Genomic DNA, 22,827 nt, shown 5'->3' on the forward strand with positions numbered 1-22,827 from the left:
CCCTATCCTCCTTGACCGCTTCCCCCACCCCCAAAAAAAAGAAAAACGAAAAACCTTATAATAAATAAGCAAAAGCAAATTCTTATATAGCTCATATTCATGTACAAAATTATATTTGTCTCATTCTGCATGAGTCCATCACCTCTCTTTCAGAAAGTAGGCAATATTCTTCCTCATTGGTCTTCTACAGTCATGAATTACTATTGTATTGTCAGTTTTTAAATTCTTTTAAAACTCTTTATTTTTATAATGTTGATGCCATAGTATAAATTGTTCTTCTGGTTCTTTTCACTTCACTCTTCATTAATCTTTACATGGCTTTCCAGTCTCTCTGTAATATATCCCTGGATTTCTTACTACATAATAGTATTCCATTATATTATATGTTGTTATAGTTACATATCATAATGCATTCAGTCAATCCCAGTTCAATAGGGAAGCACTTTCTTTGTTACTAGTTCTTTGCCATCCCCCAAAGAACTGTTATTTTCCTTTTTTATCTTCTTGGAGTAGAGGACTAGTGGTGGTGTTTCTAGGTCAAAATATCTGTAAAAAAGTTGAATAACATTTTCACCATAGTTAATTTGTATTTTTTATTTATTTAGTGTTTTTTTTTCCTGAGTTTACATGTAAAAATAACTTTTAATCTTTTTAAATTTTATATTTTTCTATTAGTAACTTGGAGCGTTTTTTCATATAGCTAGAAATAGTTTAAATTTTTTTCCTTCAAAACTATTCATATCCTTTGACCATTTATCAGTTGGGGAATGGCTCTCATTCTTAATATTTTTGATCAGTTCTATTTCGTGGAATTGAGACTGCTTTCAGATAAACTCATTGCAAGCTTTTTTTTTTTTTCCCCTCTATTAACTATTTCCCTTCTAATCTTAGATGCATTAACTGTTTGGACAAAAAGGTAGTTACCTCCATCCTCATCATCTTTTCCTCATTACAAGGAAGAGGAATTTACATCAAGCCTGTGCTTAGCACTAAATCTCTTTGCTCAATGAAAATGGCTTCCAAGCTCCTGCCCTTCTCTTCTTTTCCCATTCCCAAAGCCCTAACCACAAGTTGCTGACCTTACTTTGCTTTCAAACCTCTCTTCACAGTCCTTTGAAGTCCTATGAACTTAGAATTTGTTTTCTTCATGACTAAATCAGTCCTTCCTAAGTTTGCTCTCCCACTTATATTCTCCCTGTTTCTTCTTATTTCTCTATTGACTTGAATATGTCTCTGTCATCTTTATACGTGGCATATTTGTGGGTGTGCCCTTTGGATAATTCAAAGGAAAATGAGATTTAAGTGAGACTCAGCCCTTCCCATCACTTTTTCAGTTGTACAGACTTTTATTTTCATTTCCCTATTATGTGAAATATGCTCTACTTTCATTTTCCTCTTTTTTTCTCTATTGTATATTTTATTCCACTTCCATTCCTTTTTCTTTCTTTTTTTTTCTCCCTGAGGCATTTGGGGTTAAGTGACTTGCCCAGGATCACACAGCTAGGAAGTATTAAGTGTCTGAGTCCAGATTTGAACTCAGATCTTCCTGACTTCAGGGCTGGTGCTCTATTCACTGCATCACCTAGCTGCCCCTCATTCTTTTTTTAATATCATGAAAACAACAAAAATGACTTCTGGACCCTCCATCTTATTTGTCTTTCTGTATGATCCCAGATAACATAACAGTCTCAGGAAAATGTACCCTCCTTTCTCTCTCCCCCCAATTCTAGAATGTAAATAGTCCTTCCTTATGAAGCCTTTTCTCCAATATTTAAATTTTGTTTCCTGTGCAGCTCATTCTTTTCATTAAGAATGCTTGGAAATTCTCTGTTTCATTAAAGAGCCACTTTTTTCCCCAGTAGAATTGTACGCGCTTTTGCTGTGTAGATTATTCTTGGTTGTAAGTCTATAGATTTGGACTTCTGGAATATCATATTCTAAGCTCTCTATTACTTTATAATAGTGGCTTCTAAATCATGTGATACTGACTTGATATATTCCACTTGGTAATTGAATTCTTCTTTGGCTCAATACTTTGACTTGGAAACTGTAGATTTTAGCAATAGCATTTTAAGAATTTTCATTCTGAGGTTCCTTTCAAGAGGTGACCAGTAGATTCTTCTTTGCCCTCTGCTTACCAAGTCCTTACTCCTCATCCTTAGGGGTTTCCCTATGCTGCTGGTCCAGCATAACTCTGGAGAGAGAGAGTCTATGGTCCCAGTCTACCCTTGTTCCACTAGTCACTGTCTATAGGTAGAACTTGTGGTCTTACATTGAAAAGATGGCTCAAAATAACTTTTCCTTTTTTTTTTTTTCCTCAATTATTTCTTAATCTATCATTTTTCTTATTGGTGGAGAAGTCACAGGGATAGCTAGGATATACTGTTTCCTCCTATTCTTTTTTGCCTAGGTTTGATTGAGTCCCTTTTGTTTTTCACAGCCATGACTGTATTTCATTTTCAGGGTCACACAGATGAACTTTGGGGTCTTGCTACACATCCCTTCAAAGATTTACTATTGACCTGTGCTCAGGACCGACAAGTATGTATGTGGAACTCAGTGGAACACAGACTGGAGTGGACCAGGCTTTTGGATGTAAGTGAGCCAACATTCATTCCTAGAATTGTAAGCCCTGTAGGAAGAGTCCAGGGAATTATAAAAAGGGAAAAACTGGAGAATTCAAGGTTTTGGAGAAGGGTGGGAATATGTGAAGAAAGATATAAGTATATAATATTAGTCTACTTTAAAGAAGTGAATTAAAGAGTAAAAACTCCATTTATTTGCATTGTCAGTGGTAAAAATGGCAGTGCATTATCATATCAGTATTGTTAAAATAAGAAGAATTGAGATGATTTGAGACCCTATTACCACTGTATTTTGGTCAAAAATTTGCATGCTGCCTTCTGAAGAGGGCTGAGTTTTACTTTCATCCAATTCAGACAGTGTAGTCTTGGTATATTCTCTGCTCTCCATCTGCTCCTTGTTTTCCCAAGTTCTTTTAGTCCTGTGCTTTCCTTTTTTTGCCCCTACCCATTTCCAGTTTCAGATTCTCTTCCATTTCATCTCCATCCTTTGTTTATTATGACTATGATAAAGTTCATTGGAATTTAATGTCTTCATGGGACCTCCAAACCCATCTTCATATATTTTACTGCCACTGCTTTTTTATATCTATGGAGACTTTTTGGTGAATCCACAACAGCTGTGTATCTCTCTTCTAGGAACCAGGACACTGTGCAGACTTCCATCCAAGTGGCACAGTGGTGGCCATAGGAACACATTCAGGCAGGTAGGATCTTTGTGGACTGTATAGCCTGGAAGAGAGGGGTGGGGGGTTGCTTTAACTCTTAACTATATATTTCTCTAAAAGCCTTCATTTTGATCTAGAGAAGTTTATATCTTTAAGAAAATGTTTTCCTATCTGAGACACTGGCACATTACTTTGGGAACCCTATTGGTTTTTGATTTTAAAAAATTATATGTGTACAAACTTTGACATGCAAAGTAGCATAGTGTTTTCCTCCCTTATCATTTGTCATTTGGGTAATATAATTTAAGCATTAGGTTAAATTTAGTGATTAAACAAAGAGAACACTACAATTATACACCAAAAGTCTATATTTTTTCTAATTCTTGTAATTTTTATGCTACATGGATTCAAGATTACAAACCATAGGATAACCATTCATTTATATATTATGTTTTTCTATAAACTGTTTTATGCCATTGAGTTAATGATTATTGATCATTTAGCCACATTTACACACAAGTACAAATGTTTTGTCTGTTTCTAAGAATTTTCACAAATTTGTTTTTAAATATTAAAAAAATGGGACCCTAAGTATGGAATCAAGAAAATATGGGTTCTCTGGCACTTACTGGTTTTATGACTTTGAGAAAGTCATTTAACCTGATGTACCTCAGATAGACAGTTTCCAAATTCCTACACTGAGAGTTTCTTCAACCTAATTCTTTGTGTATTCATTATATGATCTATACCAGAGAGACCAAAACATAAAGAATTTTGATGGAATTCTTTGAGTATTTTGATTTTTTTTTTTAAGTCTCAAAGTATTTCAAAAATAATCTTTTTAGATTATCAATTGTATGTACGTTTATTTAATAGTATCAAAATTCAAAAGTCAAAAATTAGCAATATCTATAAATGCACCCTCTATTTGTAGTTTAAACAGTCCAAACAAATCATTTTTCTTAATCATTCCTAAAACTCTCAAGGAAAATTTTGAGTGATTGATAATTTGATATCAAAAGAGTCTTTCCTGTCTGAAGTGACTGATTGTAAATTGTTGACACTATTAAAATTCTAAAATATAGTCTAAATTTAAAAAAAAAATTCTAAATTTGTTGTTCAGTCATTTCTGTCATATCTAACTCTTTATGATCTCATTTGGTTTTGGTTTGTTTTTTGCAAATATACTGGAATGGTTTGCCATTTCCTTCTTGAGCTCATTTGACAGATGAGGAAACTGAGTCAACAGGATAAAATGACTTGCCCAGAATTACATAATTATTAGTAAGTGTCTGGGACCAGATTTGAACTCAGGTCTTCTTGACTCTACGCCCAAACTAGTTTTTTGTGAGTAGGTCTGAAATAAAGTACTTCTTAGAATTAAACTTCTTAAAAGAATGTATTTTCTTATATTCACCACAGCTGCTTATTTATCAGTGGTTGGTTTTGGTAGGACTTAAGCTCAAAGTAACATTTATGTCTTTATACTTACATCATATCTTTTTGTAGGATTTGAGAAGTCTGTTTTTTGTTCAATTGGGAAAGAGTTTGTTTTTCAAGAATTCAAGCTTGTCTGAGCTGTTTATTGATTAGGTCTTTCATAAGACCTGGCTGTCCCTAATAATGGGAAACAACACATAAGGAATAGGACATAGGAAAGAATGTTTTGGTGGGCAAGTTATAGGAATCATGAATGGAATCAGAGGAGAACAGATTGATACAACCTTCTAGTAGCAATAAGGGTATTGATTTCATTGTATTATTTTTAGAACTGAAAAATAGGGGAGGATATGTATGACAGCTGACTTGATAAAGTAAGGCATTCACTAGTCAGGATTTCAGGAGACCTGGAATGGGAGTTCTGAAGTTCCAAGGAATGATTTTTCCAGAGCATAGTATCTAGAAAGTGGCTAGTAAGATGAAAATGTGGGGAGGGAAGAAAAGGAAGGAAAATTAAAAGATATCTTGAATGACCAACCCAATGTAACTTTTAAAACATTCCCTTTTATTTTATAAATTGTGATCAGGTGACCACATTGTAAAAATATAAAATTAGGCTGTACAGCTACAGACTCTTAAAAAACTAGTATATATTAAATAAAATTTAGCATTTTAATTAAATTGAATGTACAGAGAATTAGATATGTAATGATTCTCCTGATTGTTGTTTTGGTTCAAAATAAAATGAGAATTTTATAGCTTGAGAAAACCTTAGAAATTTGATCTAAACACATCTCTTGCATGCGAACCTCACAGTCAGCCTATAAAGAGTTGAAATAAAAACTGTAGTATTATTATCTAGCCAAACTTTTCTTTCTCTCTCTCTCTCTCTCTCTCTCTCTCTCTCTCTCCCTCTTTCTCTCTCTCTCCCTTTCCCTCTCCCACTTTCTCTCTGTTGTTGTTGGGGTTTTTTGTATTAGTAATAAGGTTTTTGCTTTCTGACAAAATTAATTTGCAATTTCACAAAGTCATAGGATTTCAGGGGAATTCAGAAGCTATCTCATCCTACTCAAAGCTAAACAAGAACTCCTCTTCACAATATACACAACAGAATCATTCAACCTTTACTTAAAAATCCTTTGAAAATTCTTCTCTTAGGAAAGTCATCATTCTGCTTTTCTTCATAAAACTCATGAGACAGGAACTGTCTTTTTGCCTTTCTGCATATCCCCAGCTCTATGTATAGCACCTGGCAAAAGGTGATACTTAATAAATGCTTGGTGATTGAATGAATAAATGACCAAGGGCAAAAATAAATAAAAAACAACCTTCACTTCAAATTAATGTTTATTTCAAAATAAATTCTATCTGACTAGATAATTGAAATACTATTGACACATACTGGTTGTGTGACCCTGGGCAAATTAACAGACCTTGCTAGGACTTTCCCTATGAAATTAACTTCCAGTTACATTGTATTTATGAGAGAGAGCGCGCCCCAGGACTTTGTTTTTGCCTTTCTTAGTATTTACAATAAGTGGTTGTTTTCTTACTTACAGGACAGAGTACTATGTAAAAACCCAGAGAAAAGAGAAGCTCTAAAGAGAAAGGTTCAGGTCAAAAAAAGTGGAGACTAAGAAAAGACCATCAGATTTGTTGATTGAGAGATCATTGGTGACTTTGGAGAAAGCAGTTTTGGTTAAGTGATCAAGTCAAAAGACATTTAAAAGGTTGCCAAATGATAAGAAAGAAGAGGCAACAAGTATCAACAGCTTTTTTTCTAAGAAATAGAAGAGGTATATAGGACAACAGCTTAGAAGCTCCCCTTCTAATAGGATTCAGACCACATCTGTAATCCCTTCTCAATTCCAGACAAAACATTTTAGTGAAGATATCAGCAAGAAAGTGTCCATGTACATTGAAGGTCATCAGGTTGGTTGAGAGTCTCAAATTTATTCCATGTGAGGATCAGTTAAAAAAAAAATGATGAATAATTAGCCTGCAGAAGAGAAATCTAACTGGAAGATGAGATTGTCATACCAAAAAAAAAAAGTATTAGACTTGATCAGAAGGCAGAAATAGGAACAATAGAAGCTGGAAAAAAGCAACTTCAGACTAACTATAAGGAAAATTCCCTAACAATTAAAACTGATTAAAATTGAGGTGGGTTACTTCAGTAGGGAGTTAGGCCCAAATCTTTAAGCAGAGGTTAGATGATTACTGGGGAGATATCTTGTAAAGGGGAAATTTTTGTGTCATTTGGATTAGATATCCTTTGAATCCCTTCATCTTCTATATGCTGTGATTCTTTGTTTGAATATATAGCTTTCAAATCGCTACAATTCATTTTTAATTATTCGATAGTTAGACATGGGCTTCATGACTACTTAATATTACAAAGCTGAGCTTTTTTCTTAACTTTCATTGTTTTTTAAGGTTTAGAAATTAAGAAAACAGTTTTGCTTCATTCCATAAATAATGTAATTTTGATTTTTGCAGGTAAAATCACAGTTTTAGATATAAAAAGGGCTTGAAAGATATGTCTAGATAATTAAATTGTCTTTCACTTGGTTAAAAATGACATTTTCTTTCCTGATTGCCCCATCTGTCCACATGAAATAAAGACAGTGATTTTTCCATTCCAATCTCCCTGCCTTTATCTTTCTTCTAGTACTTTAGGTATCAGTATATCAGTTATCAGTTCAAAATTTTCTTTAAAGAACTGTTTCTTCATGTTATTCTCTTATTCAACTTACTGACTTCATAGTGCCCAATATTTATATTCTGCCAGACTTTCCTTAGCCTATCTAGCTTTAATCTTTTACTACTTTACTACAGACAGTTGTTTCTTTGCTGTCCTCTATATAAGGCTTGGCAGTTTGCAAAAATTATGAAGGTAGACTAAGATTGTCTTCCCCACTCCAAGCTTCTCTTTTCTGTATTGTTTTTCCCTCTTCTTAATGTTTCTTCAGATAATGTTTTCCCCCTACCAAATGTGCTTTTGGGAAAAGTTCTGATACATATAATTTATTCTTGTGTAAACTTTTCAAGAGGTTATGATTTGTCTAAGATTACACGGTTAATAGCAGAGTTTAGAACTAAAATTTTTGCTCTTGCCATTCTATGATGTAATTTCTCCCAAATGCATAGCATTTTAAGACATATTTCTACTTTTGGTGAAATGAAACGACTTTATTGTTTTAAGGAAATTTTAAGCATCAGTGAATAGGTTGAAAAAGTATTAGGAGATCTTTCTGAAATCATACTACATGAATGGCCATCTCCATTGCCTATACATTAAGACCAGCCCCTGCCCACAAGTATGCCATGATTGTTATCTATATCATTATCCTTTGTTAATATTGCTTTCCTGTCCGAGAATTTCCTCCCTGCCCTTCTCTTCTCCTTTTTCAAATACTATTCAGCCATTGAAATGAGACTCAAGTCCTACCTTTTCCCAGAAAGCCAGGAAGTTTAGGGGTCACATTTTTCTATTCTCTTAAATATTTTTATAACAGTTATTTTCTGTATCTTGCAGTGTAACACGTAATTGTTTTCTAATTGTTTCCTTGGTATTATATCCTGAATTCTCAACTATAAATTTATCAAGATAAATTTTTCTTTTTTGAATTTGTATAACTTAAATAATTATTGGACTGTAATTTCTTAACAGGTGGTTTGTCCTAGATGCAGAAACCAGAGATCTAGTTTCAATCCATACAGATGGTAATGAGCAGCTCTCAGTGATGCGCTATTCCAAAGGTAAGGCATATTTAACATGCATTATTACTTTAAACCCATTTCTATGTTCGAATAGTCTTCATTTTAAAATAAAGTTGACTGTTTTCCTATGATCCGTGGAGCTATTAAACTTTGCATGTGTTTCCCCACCAAATAAGATTGAGTTCTGTTCCAGGTAATTTCAAAGAGTTCACTTAATGTAATATTCTAGGTTTTAAATCAAACACATATTTAGAATGCACATGTTTAGAATCAACAAATAAACATCTGTTTAACAAAATATCACTTTGTAAATAATGTATAAAAGAGACTATAAAAGGAATATGTACATTTTAAAGAGATTTTCAAATCCCATTAGACAACTAAGAAAATTCTGTAGTAAAAATGATTAATTTTTTTTTTTGCTAAATACATATAATTCTTTTTCAAATCATAGTTTATTTTTTCATCCCACAAAAATCTACCTTTTCATCCCACCCCTTTGTCCCTTCTTACTTAATGAGAACTAAAGAAAAACAAAACCCAATGCAAACATGTATAGTCATTCAAAACAGATTTCACATTGGCCATGTGCCCAAAAAATATGTCCTGTTCTCCTCTCTTAAGTCTTTCACCTTTCTCTGTTAGGTTGGAACACAAGTGGCATGCTTTATCATTACTCCTTCGAATCCTTGATCAGTACATTAATAAGAATTCTTAATAATATAAAATTCTTAGCTAGTCATTATATGCATATCCTTAGTTATGCCAATTTTTTTAAAAATGCACTTGAGAGTAGTAATTATACTTTCTTAAAAGTCTGTAATGCCCTTTTCATTAATCAGTTTATTCCCAATTCACCTGCCTAAAATGACTATTCTTTTTGTTATATTAAGGACTTATTCTTTCCCTTAATTATCTAGCTAGCCAATAGTTCAGGGCTTTCTTTAATTGTCCCTCTACTGGATCTCAGTGCTATGCAATGAAAGAGTAAAAGTTTACCTTAAGTGATGGAGTTGCAAAGAATTCTCATTATAATAAGCCAAAGAAGTTTCATTGTTTTTTTGTTGTTGTTTATTTGGTTTGGTTTTTGATTGTCTTTTTAAGTAAAAAAAAAGTAATACAGGTATTATTAAAAATATTCAAAAAGCTTTATTGAGAAAGCTTTATTTACTATTGAGTAAATAGTACCCATTGTGGTAGGTAGGCACATTAGTATAACCAACCCCCCCCCCCCCACCCCCCTAAAAAAAAGAATAAGGAATACAAGGTTACATAAACAAAATAGTTGTATGGTTATTCTGGCACTGGTAGCATTCATTCAGCATATTTATTTTTGGTGTTTACCTCTAGAAATAATTTTTTTCCATACTACTCTTACAGCAATCAGTGATATAACAACTCTAGGCAATTATTATGCATTAGACCAAATGGCTCCTTTTTTTGTTTCTTAAAGAGCCTGCTTTGTTGGAATAATTTAGTCAACCCTGTTAAATAACAGTCAGAATTGATAAGATTTAGTAAAAGCTTCCTTAGCTCTCATGTTAATCCTTAAAACATAGCCTCTGCTATCCTCACCTACTTCTATTTATAAAACTTAAGGTGACCTTCTATCTTACAAGCCAACCTCTTTTTCCAGTGTCTTTGATTATTCCAACTTCCCCTTACTCCATCAGTCAGTCTTCCCACTTCCACTCTCCCCTTCATCTTCAGTGTCCTCCTTCAGAGTGATAGCTTTCCATGGCCTAAAAACATGCTGCTCCTCAAAAAATTTCATGTGAGCCTGCCAGCGCTTTAGAACTCTTCCACTTTACTCTTTTCCTTTTTTTTTCCTTTTTTTTTTTTTTTAATTATTTATTTTTTAGCACACATTGCTTTATGAATCATGTTGGGAGAGAAAAATTAGAGCAAAAGGGGAAAACCATAGGGGAGAGATTAAAAAAAAAAAGTGAACATAGTATATGTTGATTGATTTACATTCAATATCCTTAGTTCTTTTTCTGGATGCAGATGGCATTTTCTATCCAAAGTTTGATTCTTCTCAGTAGTTCAGGATCCAAAGCAATCCCAAGTCTTTCATAGTTGATCACCACATATTCTTGCTGTGATTGTGTACAATGTATTCCTGGTTTTGCTTGTTTTGCTGAGCAGCAGCATCAATTCATGCAAATCTTTCCAGGCCTTTCTAAAATTATTTTGTTCATCATTTTTTATAAAACAATAATATTCCATTTCCTTCATATAACCACAACTTGTTCAGCCATTCCCCAATTGATGAGCATCCACTCATTTTCCAATCTTTGCTACCACTTAGAGGTGCTACAAATACTTTTGTATATGTGTGTACTTTTCCTCTTTTACAATTTCCTTGGAATATAGATGCAGTAATGATCAAAGGTATGCACAGTTTTATAGTCTTTAGGGCATAGTTCCAGATTGCTCTCCAGAATGATTTGGATCATTTCACAACTCCACCAACAATGCATTAGTTGTCCCAATTTTCCTACATCTTCTCCTACATTTATCATTATCTTTTCCTGTCATCTTAGCCAATCTGAGAGGTGTGAAGTGATACCTCACAGTTATTTTAATTTGTATTTCTCCAGTCAGTAGTGATCTAGAGCATTTTTTTCATATAATTTTAGAATTTCATCATCTGAAAATTGTCTATTCATATCCTTTGACCAACATTTCTCTTCCCCTTTCCTCTTTTTTTTTTCTTTTTTTTTTTTTTTGCTGAGGCAATTGGGGTTAAATGACTTGCCTAGGGCCACACAGTTAGGAAGTGTTAAGTGTCTGGGATCAGATTTCAACTCAAGTCCTCCTGACTTCAGAGCCACTGAACCACCTAGCTGCCCCTTCCCCTTTGCTCTTAAATGTTTAAGGAAATTAGTCTGCACTCTTCATGTCTTAAATCACCTATTCTTGGAGAATGATTCCTTTCTCACTGTTTTACTGAAATTGTTGTCTCTGAAATTACTACTGAACTTAAAGTTACTAAACTCAGTAGCTTCCTCTCAGTCCTTGAATTCCTTAACAATTCAGTACTATTTGTCATCATTGACCTAACCTTTTTCTTAATGTTTTCTTAACTTATATGCTTTGGTTTTTATCTTGCCTGTTTCATCTCCTTACTTTTCTGATTTCCCCTTTGCTTTACTTTCCTTAAGTCTTCCAAAGGACAAGTAAGTGGCACAGTGATAGTCCTAGACCTGAAGTCAGGAAGGCTTATCTTTCTGAACTCAAATGTGGCCTCAGAGATTTACTGGTTATGTGACCTTGGGAAAGTCACTTAAGCCTGTTTATCTCAGTTCCTTATCTATAAAATGAGCAGGAGAGGGAAATGGCACACCATTCCAGTATCTTTGCCAAGAAAACCCCATGGGATCACAAAGAGTTGGACTAGACATGACTAAAAAACAATTGAACAACAGTCCTCCAACACTTCAGTCTCAATTCTGTCTTTATATATACTCTTGTCTCTTGAAAAACAAATATTGACTCCTATGGTTTTTATCACTTTTCTCATCTCTTTCTGGATTATTTTTAATTCCTTATCTCTAGATTCTAAAATGTACTGCTAACACCCCAGAGTAAACAAATTCAAAACAGAAATTTTCTGTAGGAGCTTTCCCCACTGTTGTATTTCTCAGACACCCAGACTTAAAACCTCCAAGTCATTCTTGAATCTTTACTGTCTTTTATCACTCACTTGTCTCCATGTCCGTCCCATATCTAATCATTTGCCAAGTATTCTCTCTTGCTTTCTTTTTTCTCTTTTCCATTCATACTGCTGTGATCCTAGAATAAAGCCTTGTCTCTTATCCCCTGGATTATAATTGTTTTCTGCGTACAATCCTACACCACTGTGGGAATAATCTTTATGCATAAGTCTGATTTTGTCTCTTCTCTATTCACAAACATTCAATAATTCCTCGTTGCCTATTGAATAAAGTTAAAATTCTTTATGCTGGCATGAGGGCAGAACCCTCACATTCTAGTCCCTTTTCAGCATTATTTTATGGTACTCTTCTTGTTGCATTCAATAATCCAGCCACACTGGACTATTCACTATTCCCTGATTTCCTCTTTTGCTCTCTTCAGTGCTCTTTGCACTAGCCATCTTCCATTCCTAGAACAAATCAATCCTCCATCTTTATGTAGTTAACTAATTTTCCTTCTTCAGAGACAAACTCTAGCACTGCCAACTATATGATACTCCAACAAGAAATGATCCCTTCTTAGAATTTCTTAGGCCATTCAATTTAATCTGTTCTACTAATTAATATTTCCTGACTTGTGCTGTTTGTTAAGTGTATCTCATCTTTATATTAATAAAGATTAATAAAAAAGATTAGTCCCTGCTGTTACAGAATTAATTTTTTTTTTTAAATTTTGAATTAATCGAACACAAAGTTTCTCCTTGGTGACTGAGGCTGGACATACAAAGAGAGGTGAAAAAGTGCTTGCCCTGAAGGAGTTTTTATTCTAATAGAGGTATATGGATACAAAATATCCCTATCCAAACAAATAGAAATTGCCTTTCTTTTCCAAACTGTTGACTCTCTTGCATACCTCTCATTTTTTTTTTCTTCTCTCTCTCTTATTTGCCTTTTGAAGTCTTTTATGAGCATTTCTAAGAAGGCTTTTTGGGCTTGAGACCAATTCATACCACTCTGAGATTTCCTCTGTAGACATTTTGTCCTTGTCTGAATTTGTATTTTGGTCTGCTCTTATCACCACAGTAGCTTCCTATGGTCAAGGCTCTTTTCTGTTCCTTGCTCATTTTCTTTTGGTATTTCCTCCTTTTTATTTTTATTGTCAAGCTCTGCTCCTAGGGGCACCGTCCCAAGTCTCCTGTGCAGCTCGGAGCCTTGGCATTGAGCACAGCGCCCCCTTGTGTTTGCAGGGGGTAGCTTTGCCTGCTCTTTTCAGGATACAGCCTGGTTTCCCAGAGTTTGCCTTCTGAGCAGGGGCCGGAAGCTGTCCCCCTGGTCTTCTCTATTCAGCCAGGGTCGAGGGTCTTAGTTGCTGATCTGCTGTAATTAAGACCCTTTCACTGGTTTTCTCAGATTCCGTCTGATCTGGGCTGACTACCCTTTCACCCCAGTGAGATTGACCTTTCTTGAAGTTCTTCTGATCTGTCTTGAGCTGGAAACGGATTTCATTCCATCAGACTCTGTTCAGAGGCTTGATTTCATGTGGTTTTCGAGGGGAAAATGGGAAAGCTCAAGCAGCTTCCTGGCTTCCCTTTGCCATCTTGGCTTCAGCCCTAGAAGTCTCTATTCAAACAAATACAAAGCAGATACAAGGTGGAGAGACCAGAAAAAGCTCATGCAGAAACTGAGTCTCAAAAGAAAACAGATGTCAGAAGGGAGGAGGGGAGCACATTTCAGGGCTTTCCCTTGAGTAAGCAGTTAAATGTTTGTTGAATTGAAAGCATATCATTGTACATAAGATCATTGAAATAAGGAGTAAATGAAAATCTTTTCACCTTTCATTGTAGATGGCACCTTCCTTGCTGTAGGATCCCATGACAACTTTATTTACCTCTATGTAGTCTCAGAAAGTGGAAGAAAATATAGCAGATACGGAAAATGCACTGTAAGTTGCATAGAATGTGAATTTTTTTTAATGTTAAGGTAGTCCATATACATTAGTAGGTGTTAAAATTTTACTAAAAAATGTAGATGTTTTTGTTATACAGCTTTTAACAGTAATTATTGTTGAATACAAATTTTTAGATATGAATCCATATTGATAAATTCTGAAATTACCTTGGTAGAATTTGTATATCTTAGAATTGTATCTATGTTTACTTTTAAAAGGAAATCTACATATGTATACATATGAGATTTTAATATTTGTGTTATATGAATGTTCCCATAATGTTCTTTGACATTATACAGCAGAGTAGGGAATGGCTATTGTCTTTGTGCTACAGTGCCAATTTCAGTGATTCACAATTTCATCTGTAATTATGTATTCCACAATGTGTGTGGAAATTATAAATTTTAGATTGTTTTTAATGTTCTGAGTAATAAAATTAAAGGAAAAAGGAAAGCCAAAAAAATGCCAGTGTCCATTCCCTTCCTTAATATCCAAATAATTTGGATAATAAGATAATTAAGAAGCAATATTGTATTTCCTTGTATTTATGTTTATAAGTGTATTTCCCTTAAAAGAATGTAAGCTCTATAAGGGTGGGAAGTAGCTTGTTCTTGCTTTTAAATATCTGATATCTGCTACAGCACCTTAAATATAGTCAGTACTTAAGGTTTAAGTGAATTTCAAACAAGATCAGGTTCTCATATAAGCTAAGGTTATCAGTATGCAAAAGAAAATATTTTAGTATTGAGAGGCAGATAAAAAATGAGTTCTTGGTCTTCAGTTTAAGGAGATAAATTACCAATCCATAGCATCCATTGCTATTAAAAAAACAATTTGATAGTTATTAAAGAAAATATTAACATTTCCATTTTTTTTTTTTTTTTTAAGGAACAAGGATAAAATAAATTTGGATGGAACTCTGTGATGTTTGTCTTTATGCATCATGACACACAGAATTCTATTTGTAAACTTGGACATAAGTCTAAAAGAATTATTGTATTTTCACATATTAATGCCCATTTTTGGAAGCCATACCATCTCTAAACTTTTAGACAAAATCTGTCAATAGAAATAGAAATGTAATTTAGGCTTTAAGCAGCAGTTATATTTGTTAATTTAGAAATTCTTTATTCACTTAATAGACTATAAATTAAAAAATAATGAAAGTAATTATCATTGAGATTATAGCTATAAAATTACCATTATTCTTCTAAAAATAGGCTTTCTCCAAGGTCACTTATATCTTTTTACAGGCTGCATTTATCTGAATCTTTCCACACCATTTTACTGCCTTATAAATGCTACTTCCTTCTCTATGTTCTTTCTCTTTGCTTGATTTCCATGAAATTCCTCTCTTATGATTATCTCTTCCTCCTTCTCTGGTCATTCATTTTTAAAATCATTCACTAATCTTCTTCCTTTTATCCCTTAATTAGTCATATACTCCAACTTTAGCCTAAGCTCCTTTCTCTTTTCTGTATTCTTTCCCAGGCTATTTTATGTATTCCCATAACTTCAGTTCTAATCTTTCTGAGTTCCCTTCTAAAACTTTTAATACCTATTGCATTTTATCTCATACCTCTCTTTTTCTCTACCTCACTTTCTCCACCCTCACCCCCAAAAGCAACCTCTCTCTTCTCCCAACTTCACTATTTTAGGGAATACATCATCATCCTTCTAGCTACTCAGACTCAAAACTTGGAAGTCATCTGCTATTTTCCACTCATACAGTATTCAAAACCTTAATTTGTCTTCATCTTGTTGCCATCCCACTACTTAAAATAATAATAGTGTAGTGTCTAAATTTAGTAATTTACCATGTATCTATTATTTCAGATCTTTCATTTAAAATCAGTTTAAAAAAAAAATGCCAACCCTCAGGGACCATTTTATTAGAATATTTATCTTTCCTAAAACAGTCTTTGGCAAATATAATCTAAACTTTTCTAAATGATTTGAGATCTTCATTATACATGGTAATTTCATTACTTTGTTATGATACATTGTTGTTCTCGGGGATTATTATTGAAATGTTGGTTATATGGCTTTTCCCTCCATATTACCTAGCCAGAAAGCCATACATTTTGTAAGCACTTTTTCCATTCTTCCTTACTGTTTACCATCACATTTTACTGTTTTCTGAAGCTTCTTCTTTCCTTCCCCTTCCAGCTTCTAATAACTGGATACATATAGCCTAGAAGAAAATTTAAACTACTGTAAAAGATCAGGTAGCCGAGCATAACTAACTTTAATTGTATGGGTAGACTTATAATTTTGTAACTCTTGACTTAATACTGGCTATATTCCTCTGCTATAGATATTTGGATTTATGATGGCTCTTTACTCATTGTTCAGAGTTTTTCACCTGCTTCTGAGTCAATAGTCTGAGCTATATTTCAGGTGAATGAGATTGTCATTATCATTAGCCTGACCACTGAATGAGTGCTATTACTGTGTTGTAGTTAGTATACAAATTGTACTCATAAGTTTGCTTCCTGTGTGCCTCTCTATTTATTAGTATGCCATTGTTAGGTTGAAAAGTCACAGTTTACTTTACGTAAACTTAGATCTCAATAACTGCATTTCTTCTCAGCCTTCGTTTTTTTTGAGATAAAAGCTTATCTCGCCCATGGATAGGACTTCTGAGGTCTATAGTACTCTGTACTAAAATAACATAGAGATTCTAAGGATCCAGCACTTTGAACCTTAGCATTCCAGAGTAACCAAAAACTTATCAGTGCTCTTAGTTTAGACATGCTGTGATAGGAAAGTCAATACAAGTGGAACCAATAAATTCTGCAAGAAACAGAGCCTAATTGTGGCATAAAGGCCCAATCGGGATCCAAAACTAGACAGAAGCATAAATAGAAGAAAACGGCCATTACAAAGAATTATTATAGATCCAGAAAGAATCCTGCTTGACTCAAGGCAAGTACAAAAAGAGGGTCAGGATAGGTTTTTCTGCAAAGACTAGATGAAGACTTGAAAGAAATGAAATAAGAAAATTTTAAAATGAAAGAATTGGAAGAAAGGATTAAAGAAAGAGTAAGTAGTTTAGAACAAAATGAAAATTAATGATTCAATGAGCCAGTAATTAAATTGAAAGATTGGAGAGAGGAAAAAAGATATAATATGCCTATTATCAAAACAACCTGGAAAACAAGTTAGGGAGAAATAATTTGAGAATTATCAGATTCCCTGAAAATGAGGATGATTTAAAAATCTGGAGGACTGTGTTTAAGAGCTCATTAATGAAAACGAGACAAAACTATTGAATTAAAAAGCAAAATGAAAATAGAAAGAATCCTGTGATCACCTCCTGAAAAAAACCCAGCAAAGTCTCAAGAATCAATCCAAAACTTCCAGGTCAAAGGTAAACAGCCATAATCAACACACACACACACAGGGAAGAAAAGAATTCATATACTAAGGAACCTGATTGTGGTTCCTTTATGTGTAGCCCATAAAACCTGTCTATCTATGCCTTTATTGAGAAGATCTTGGAATACAGTATTTCAGAAGGCAAAAAGGATTATAAATTATCCTACAAAGCTTAGTATAATCCTACAGGGGAAAGTGAGTTTTAATTAAGTAAAGAATTTGGAAGCTTTCCTAATTTAAAAAAAAATCCAGAGAAGAATAGAAATTTTGAAATGTTAACAAAAAAATTAAGAGAAATTTAGGTAAATTTTGTTTGATCAATTAAGAGGAACTAGATGGTAATGAAGTGCTAACATAGTGAGAGAGGAAGAAGAGACTAGACTCCTTTTAGAACTTTCATGTCTTCAGAGGGAATTGAGGGAGTTGGTTTGACCTGGAATAATTTGGTTCAGTTCTGATAGTGACAGTAGAAAAGAAAAAGTGACAATAGAAAGTTCAGTGGGGGGGGGAGGGGGGGAAGAGGGGAACATTATTTATTTCAACTGAGGCATACTGAAATAACAGTATACAAACATGAAGGAAGGTTGAAGGGTGGGGGAAATTAATCAGATGAACTTTATTGTAAACTGAATTGAACCAAAGGAAGGTTGAACATATGTAACTAAGCATATATGTATGTATGCACACACATATAGAAAATTAGGTATTAAAATCATAATCAACAAGGAAAGAGACCTAATAGGATAAGGTTTTTAAAAGAAAAGATGGAAATGGTTGAAAACAAACTTCACTTTCACAGAAACATTAAAAAGGAGAGAAAATTTTTTTAAATTAGAAATTAAAGCAGAGTCCTATCAATATCTGCTCAGTACATTTTTGGTTTGTGAACATAAAGGCCTATGAATTATACCCTTGTAACATATGTTATATTTGAGCCCTTCTCTCTAATACTGTCATCACCTGGTGCAGTTCCTCATCAACTCAGAACTGGACTATCGCAGTTGTCTGTACTCTTTGCCATAAATTTCTTTATACATGCTTCCTTCAATCCATTATCAGAGGGATTTTCCTAAATTCTAATGGCTTGCTGTTTCTTCAAAGATCAAATATAAAATCTTAGTTTAGCTTTCAAAGCGCTTCATAACCTGGACCTTTTCTAGTTTTACAGCTTTTTATAACTTATTTGTCTGTAGGCACTCTGTAATCCAGTGTCTCTGGCTTCCTCAATTTTTTTTTTTCCTACAATACATTCTCTCTCTCAACTTTATACATTTTGCCTAGATGTTCCTTATCTGAGGTTCTCTCTCTGTTCCTTCCGGCTCTCCTGACTTCCTTCAAGTCTCAGCTAAAAATTCCATCTATAAGAAGCTTTTCCCAGTCTTCCCTAACTTTAGTGCCTTTTCTCTTAAGACTGCCAATTTATCATGTATATAATTTATACCTAGTTGTTAATATGTTGTCTCCACCATTAGACTGGGCTCCTTGAGAGCAGGAACTGTTTTATTTGGTCTTTTTTGGTATCCCCATTGTTTAATGCAGTGTCCAACACATAGTAGGCATTTACTATAAATGATTATTGACTAACTGGAGAAATTCCATGAAATTCCAGAATGAAAGCAGAAGTAGGAGAATAATTTATTTAGTAACAACATGCTAAAGGAAAATAACTGAAAGTATTGAGAGCTTTCATCAATGCAATAACAGACTACAACTTCAGAGGTTCTGTGAATGAAACATGTTACCCATCTTCTGCACAGAGATGATACAGTGAAACAGAAGAGAGAGATACATCTTATAGATTTGTTTTGCTTGATTGCTTATTTGTAGGAGGATTTTTTCCTTTTTAATGTTTACTGTATACTAAGTGCTGTGCCTTTAAGCACTTTACAATTATTTTCCCATTTAATTTACCATTATGCTAAGTGCTTTGAGTCTCACAACAACCCTGGGAGGAAGACATTATCATCCCTCTTTTACAGATGAGGAAACTGAAACAAACTGCAATCAAGTGACTTATCTAGGATCATAGAGCTAGTAAATGTCTAAAGCCAGATTTGAACTCAAATATTCCTGGCTCTAGGTCAGTGTCTTTATCCACTGTGCCATCTAGCTGTTCTTAAATATCATTGAAAATATGAAATATGTGTATATGGATATGCATATAAAATATACATTTTTTTTTTAAGTAAGTCACAGACCATATCAAATAGATTCATGGTTATCCTTTCTGTGTGTTCTGCTTTGTTAACAGTTCATCCTTTTTATGTTCTTTGTATGTAAAAAATACTTTTTTGGGAGAATGGTATTCAGGATTTTTAAAAAATACTGTAGAACTGAAGGTCAAATGTTCTGATTTTTTCCTCCCAGGGCCTATCTCTTCTCCCCCCACCCCACCCCACCCCAAAGGGAAGAGAATAGGAGAATAGAGGTTTTAAACCAATGAGCTTATAACCTATTTGTTTATTTAGGGAGATGCAATTAAAAATAAAGGTGCTATTTAAAGAACTGACTAGGAAACTTATTGAAAAGGAAGTGGAAATCATAAAGAGCCAGCATGTCTTCATCAAAAATAGACGATATTTCCCCACAGCTAAGAGGTCAAAGGATACTAATAGGCAACTTCCAAAAAAAAAAAAATTTGCAAATCATTATCAACTATGTGAAGAAAAAAAAAATGCTCCAAGTCACTAATAATGAGAGAAATTAAGATTAAAAACAGTCCTGAGATTCTTCTTGATATCATTCACATTGACAGAGATGGCAAAAATGGAAAGTAGCCATTGTTGAAAGGGCTTTGGAAAGAAAGATTTGTCTTTGTTGGCAACATATAGATTCTGCCCCTGGATCTCAGTAATTCCAGAAAATTTTCTTGTATGATTGTTAGAAATGATTCTTGACTGTGTTCTCCCATATATTTTCCAAAGTTGACTTTCTAGGTGTTTTTACATATAAGTACCTGTCCAGCCCTTGGGCTATATCAGTTTGGGTTATTCTTACCTCTTAAAACCTGTCTAGTCTACCTCTCTTTCTGAACATACGTTTACTAGATTACAAACACATCTTATGCCACTTCTTGTAAGTCATTTTTGGATGCATACTGCACCCTGCTTACTCTCAACCATGCATCTGTCTCTACCTTAGCCTTGTCACTCATATTTTAATTCTTTTAAGATTGTTAGTCCAAAATTCAAAAACATACCATTTCCCTTAGGAAAATGTTGGTGTTCCAAAAAATGAATTTTTGTTTATTAGTATAGGAGTATTAAAAACTGGACAACTTGATAAATTCTGTCTCTCTCTCCTGTTCATTCTTACCCATCTGCACTACCTTTCTAAGATATGTGTGCTGATGGACTAATTAATTGGATGAACTGGTCATCCATCTTCATGATAATGTTTAAATAATAGACAATTCTTTTCATGCATTTGGTTTTTTCCTGGATTAATTTCTTGTGTGTTTTTGAGTATTCGAAATTCTTGTTGTTGAAATCCTTTTAATATTGCAAGACTTTATAGAATTGTACAGTGTCATCCTCAAATGAGAACATCTGGAATGCTTCACAATTTATAGGAGGGGAGGGGATTGCAAGGAGAGAGATTATTGTGTGTGGGTGTATATACATATATGTATGCATACATGTATACCTATAGATACATATTTCATGACATTATTGAACATCTTTGGAAAACATCTTTCTTTTGTATGCTTCACCTAAAAGGGTCAGCCTTGCTTGTCAGTCATTATGTAACATCCAGTTTGATTTTTATGTATGCATGTACTTTACATTTATATTACTATAGACATTTTTGTAGGTTTCATTTCCTACTTCTGCTTACTATTCACATTTCTTTAGTTCATTTAAGTCTTTTCATCTTTCTAACATTAAAATCGTCTTAAGAATTCCTTGTTAGACACTACTGCCAATTGTATTCATCAGCACAGTCACATTTTAAATTGAGCTGGTCATTCAGCAGTAGGAATTTGCAAACTGACCAAAAAGAAGAGTGGAGAAGGCGTTGCCAACTTCCATAGGCTCCTTTGATTATATGTCTATTGGTAACAATTGGTCAGCATTGTGTTGGTGAAGTTGAGGAAAAGGGACTCCTTCTCTAAAATGTCTTATGATGTTGTAAGTTGGTCTGGTGGCTTGGAGAATACCACTGTTCTCAAGACTCTTGAGTTCATGGCCCTGAGTTCTCTCTATCAGGATTGGAGGAAGAAGATAGAGTGGTGATAATAATAGTGGTTTGACTTGCCTATAATATCCTGCCACTTGTCGCTCTCTTTCTCAGGTATCTTGTCACTTCAGCTAAGCTGGTTTTCCTACCAGCTCTTTGTATGGCAGCTGGTTGGCCATTAGTGGGGGCTTTGATAGGTTTTATAATCATTATAAACTATTTCTTTGCTCAATTCCAGAGCCACTTCTCTTAGTTCACCAAATTCTTTTAGATTCCTGAATCTTTTGGAGGAGGAGATTGCTAAATAGATATGAAAAATATCTCATACTTAACTTCATTTTGGCATTTTTGTATCTCAACAAATATTCTAACATTTAGGATATTATAGGGGAATATTCAAGAATACTTAAAATATTATTCTAGAATTAATAATGCTTTCTGTTGACTTTTTTTGTTATTCTTTAAGGGACATTCCAGCTATATTACACACCTTGACTGGTCCCCAGACAACAAATATATAATGTCCAACTCAGGAGACTATGAGATACTATACTGTAAGTATGAATGGAATTTATATATCATATACATGTATATCTTGTGTATCTATTATACACACATGTACATAAAATATAGGTTTTGTCATCTAAGGATGATAATTAACAGATTAAATAAAATTGGATTTGTGAAGTGAATGTTTGCTGACTACCAAAAACTAGTATTCCTATGTACCTTTGAACCAAAAATACTGTTCTAAGAAGTTACGAATTTAGCATTTCCTTCTAGAACTAGAGAAGAGTATAATTGATAGAAGTTTGTAATTTGAGTGTATAATTGATGGAAGTTTGTAATTTGAGTAGTGGGAATAAAGATAAAGAGAATAGCCTCAAGAGGAAATAATATACAGGTTAGTTTAAAAAAAAAAAAAAGTTCAAAGTAAATATTTCCTGCACTTTCTTTGCTTTTCTTTTTAAATATTTTTTCTTTTTCTTTTTTTTTTTTTTTTTTTACTTTCAAGTGTGTAAATTAAAAATACAAATATAAATAACAAATTTCCATCAAGATTTCTTGTTTCTCAATTTAAAGGGGACATTCCAAGTGGCTGCAAACTAATCCGAAATCGCTCTGACTGCAAAGACATTGACTGGACAACTTACACTTGTGTATTAGGTTTCCAAGTCTTTGGTAAGAAACATTTTTCCTTATGTAATGAGGCCTTTCAAAAGAAAAAATATATATATATTATTTAA

At 33.7% G+C, this 22,827-nt stretch overlaps 1 protein-coding gene across 4 annotated transcripts in view; it reads left to right on the plus strand.

Annotated features, from left to right (window-relative positions):
• The window catches only part of EML4 (EMAP like 4), a 144,282-nt gene that overhangs the window by 112,445 nt on the left and 9,010 nt on the right, over nt 1–22,827 (plus strand). For all 4 annotated transcript variants that reach the window (XM_012540246.3, XM_012540247.3, XM_031950406.1 and 1 more), the window contains 6 exons: nt 2,464–2,595; nt 3,222–3,289; nt 8,364–8,452; nt 13,917–14,014; nt 22,047–22,134; nt 22,664–22,762. In XM_012540246.3, the coding sequence (XP_012395700.1) occupies nt 2,464–2,595; nt 3,222–3,289; nt 8,364–8,452; nt 13,917–14,014; nt 22,047–22,134; nt 22,664–22,762 (574 nt within the window). The remainder of the gene's footprint in view (nt 1–2,463; nt 2,596–3,221; nt 3,290–8,363; nt 8,453–13,916; nt 14,015–22,046; nt 22,135–22,663; nt 22,763–22,827) is intronic.

The sequence above is a fragment of the Sarcophilus harrisii genome, chromosome 2 (assembly GCF_902635505.1).
Source record: "Sarcophilus harrisii chromosome 2, mSarHar1.11, whole genome shotgun sequence".
NCBI classification, from domain to species: Eukaryota; Metazoa; Chordata; class Mammalia; order Dasyuromorphia; family Dasyuridae; genus Sarcophilus; species Sarcophilus harrisii.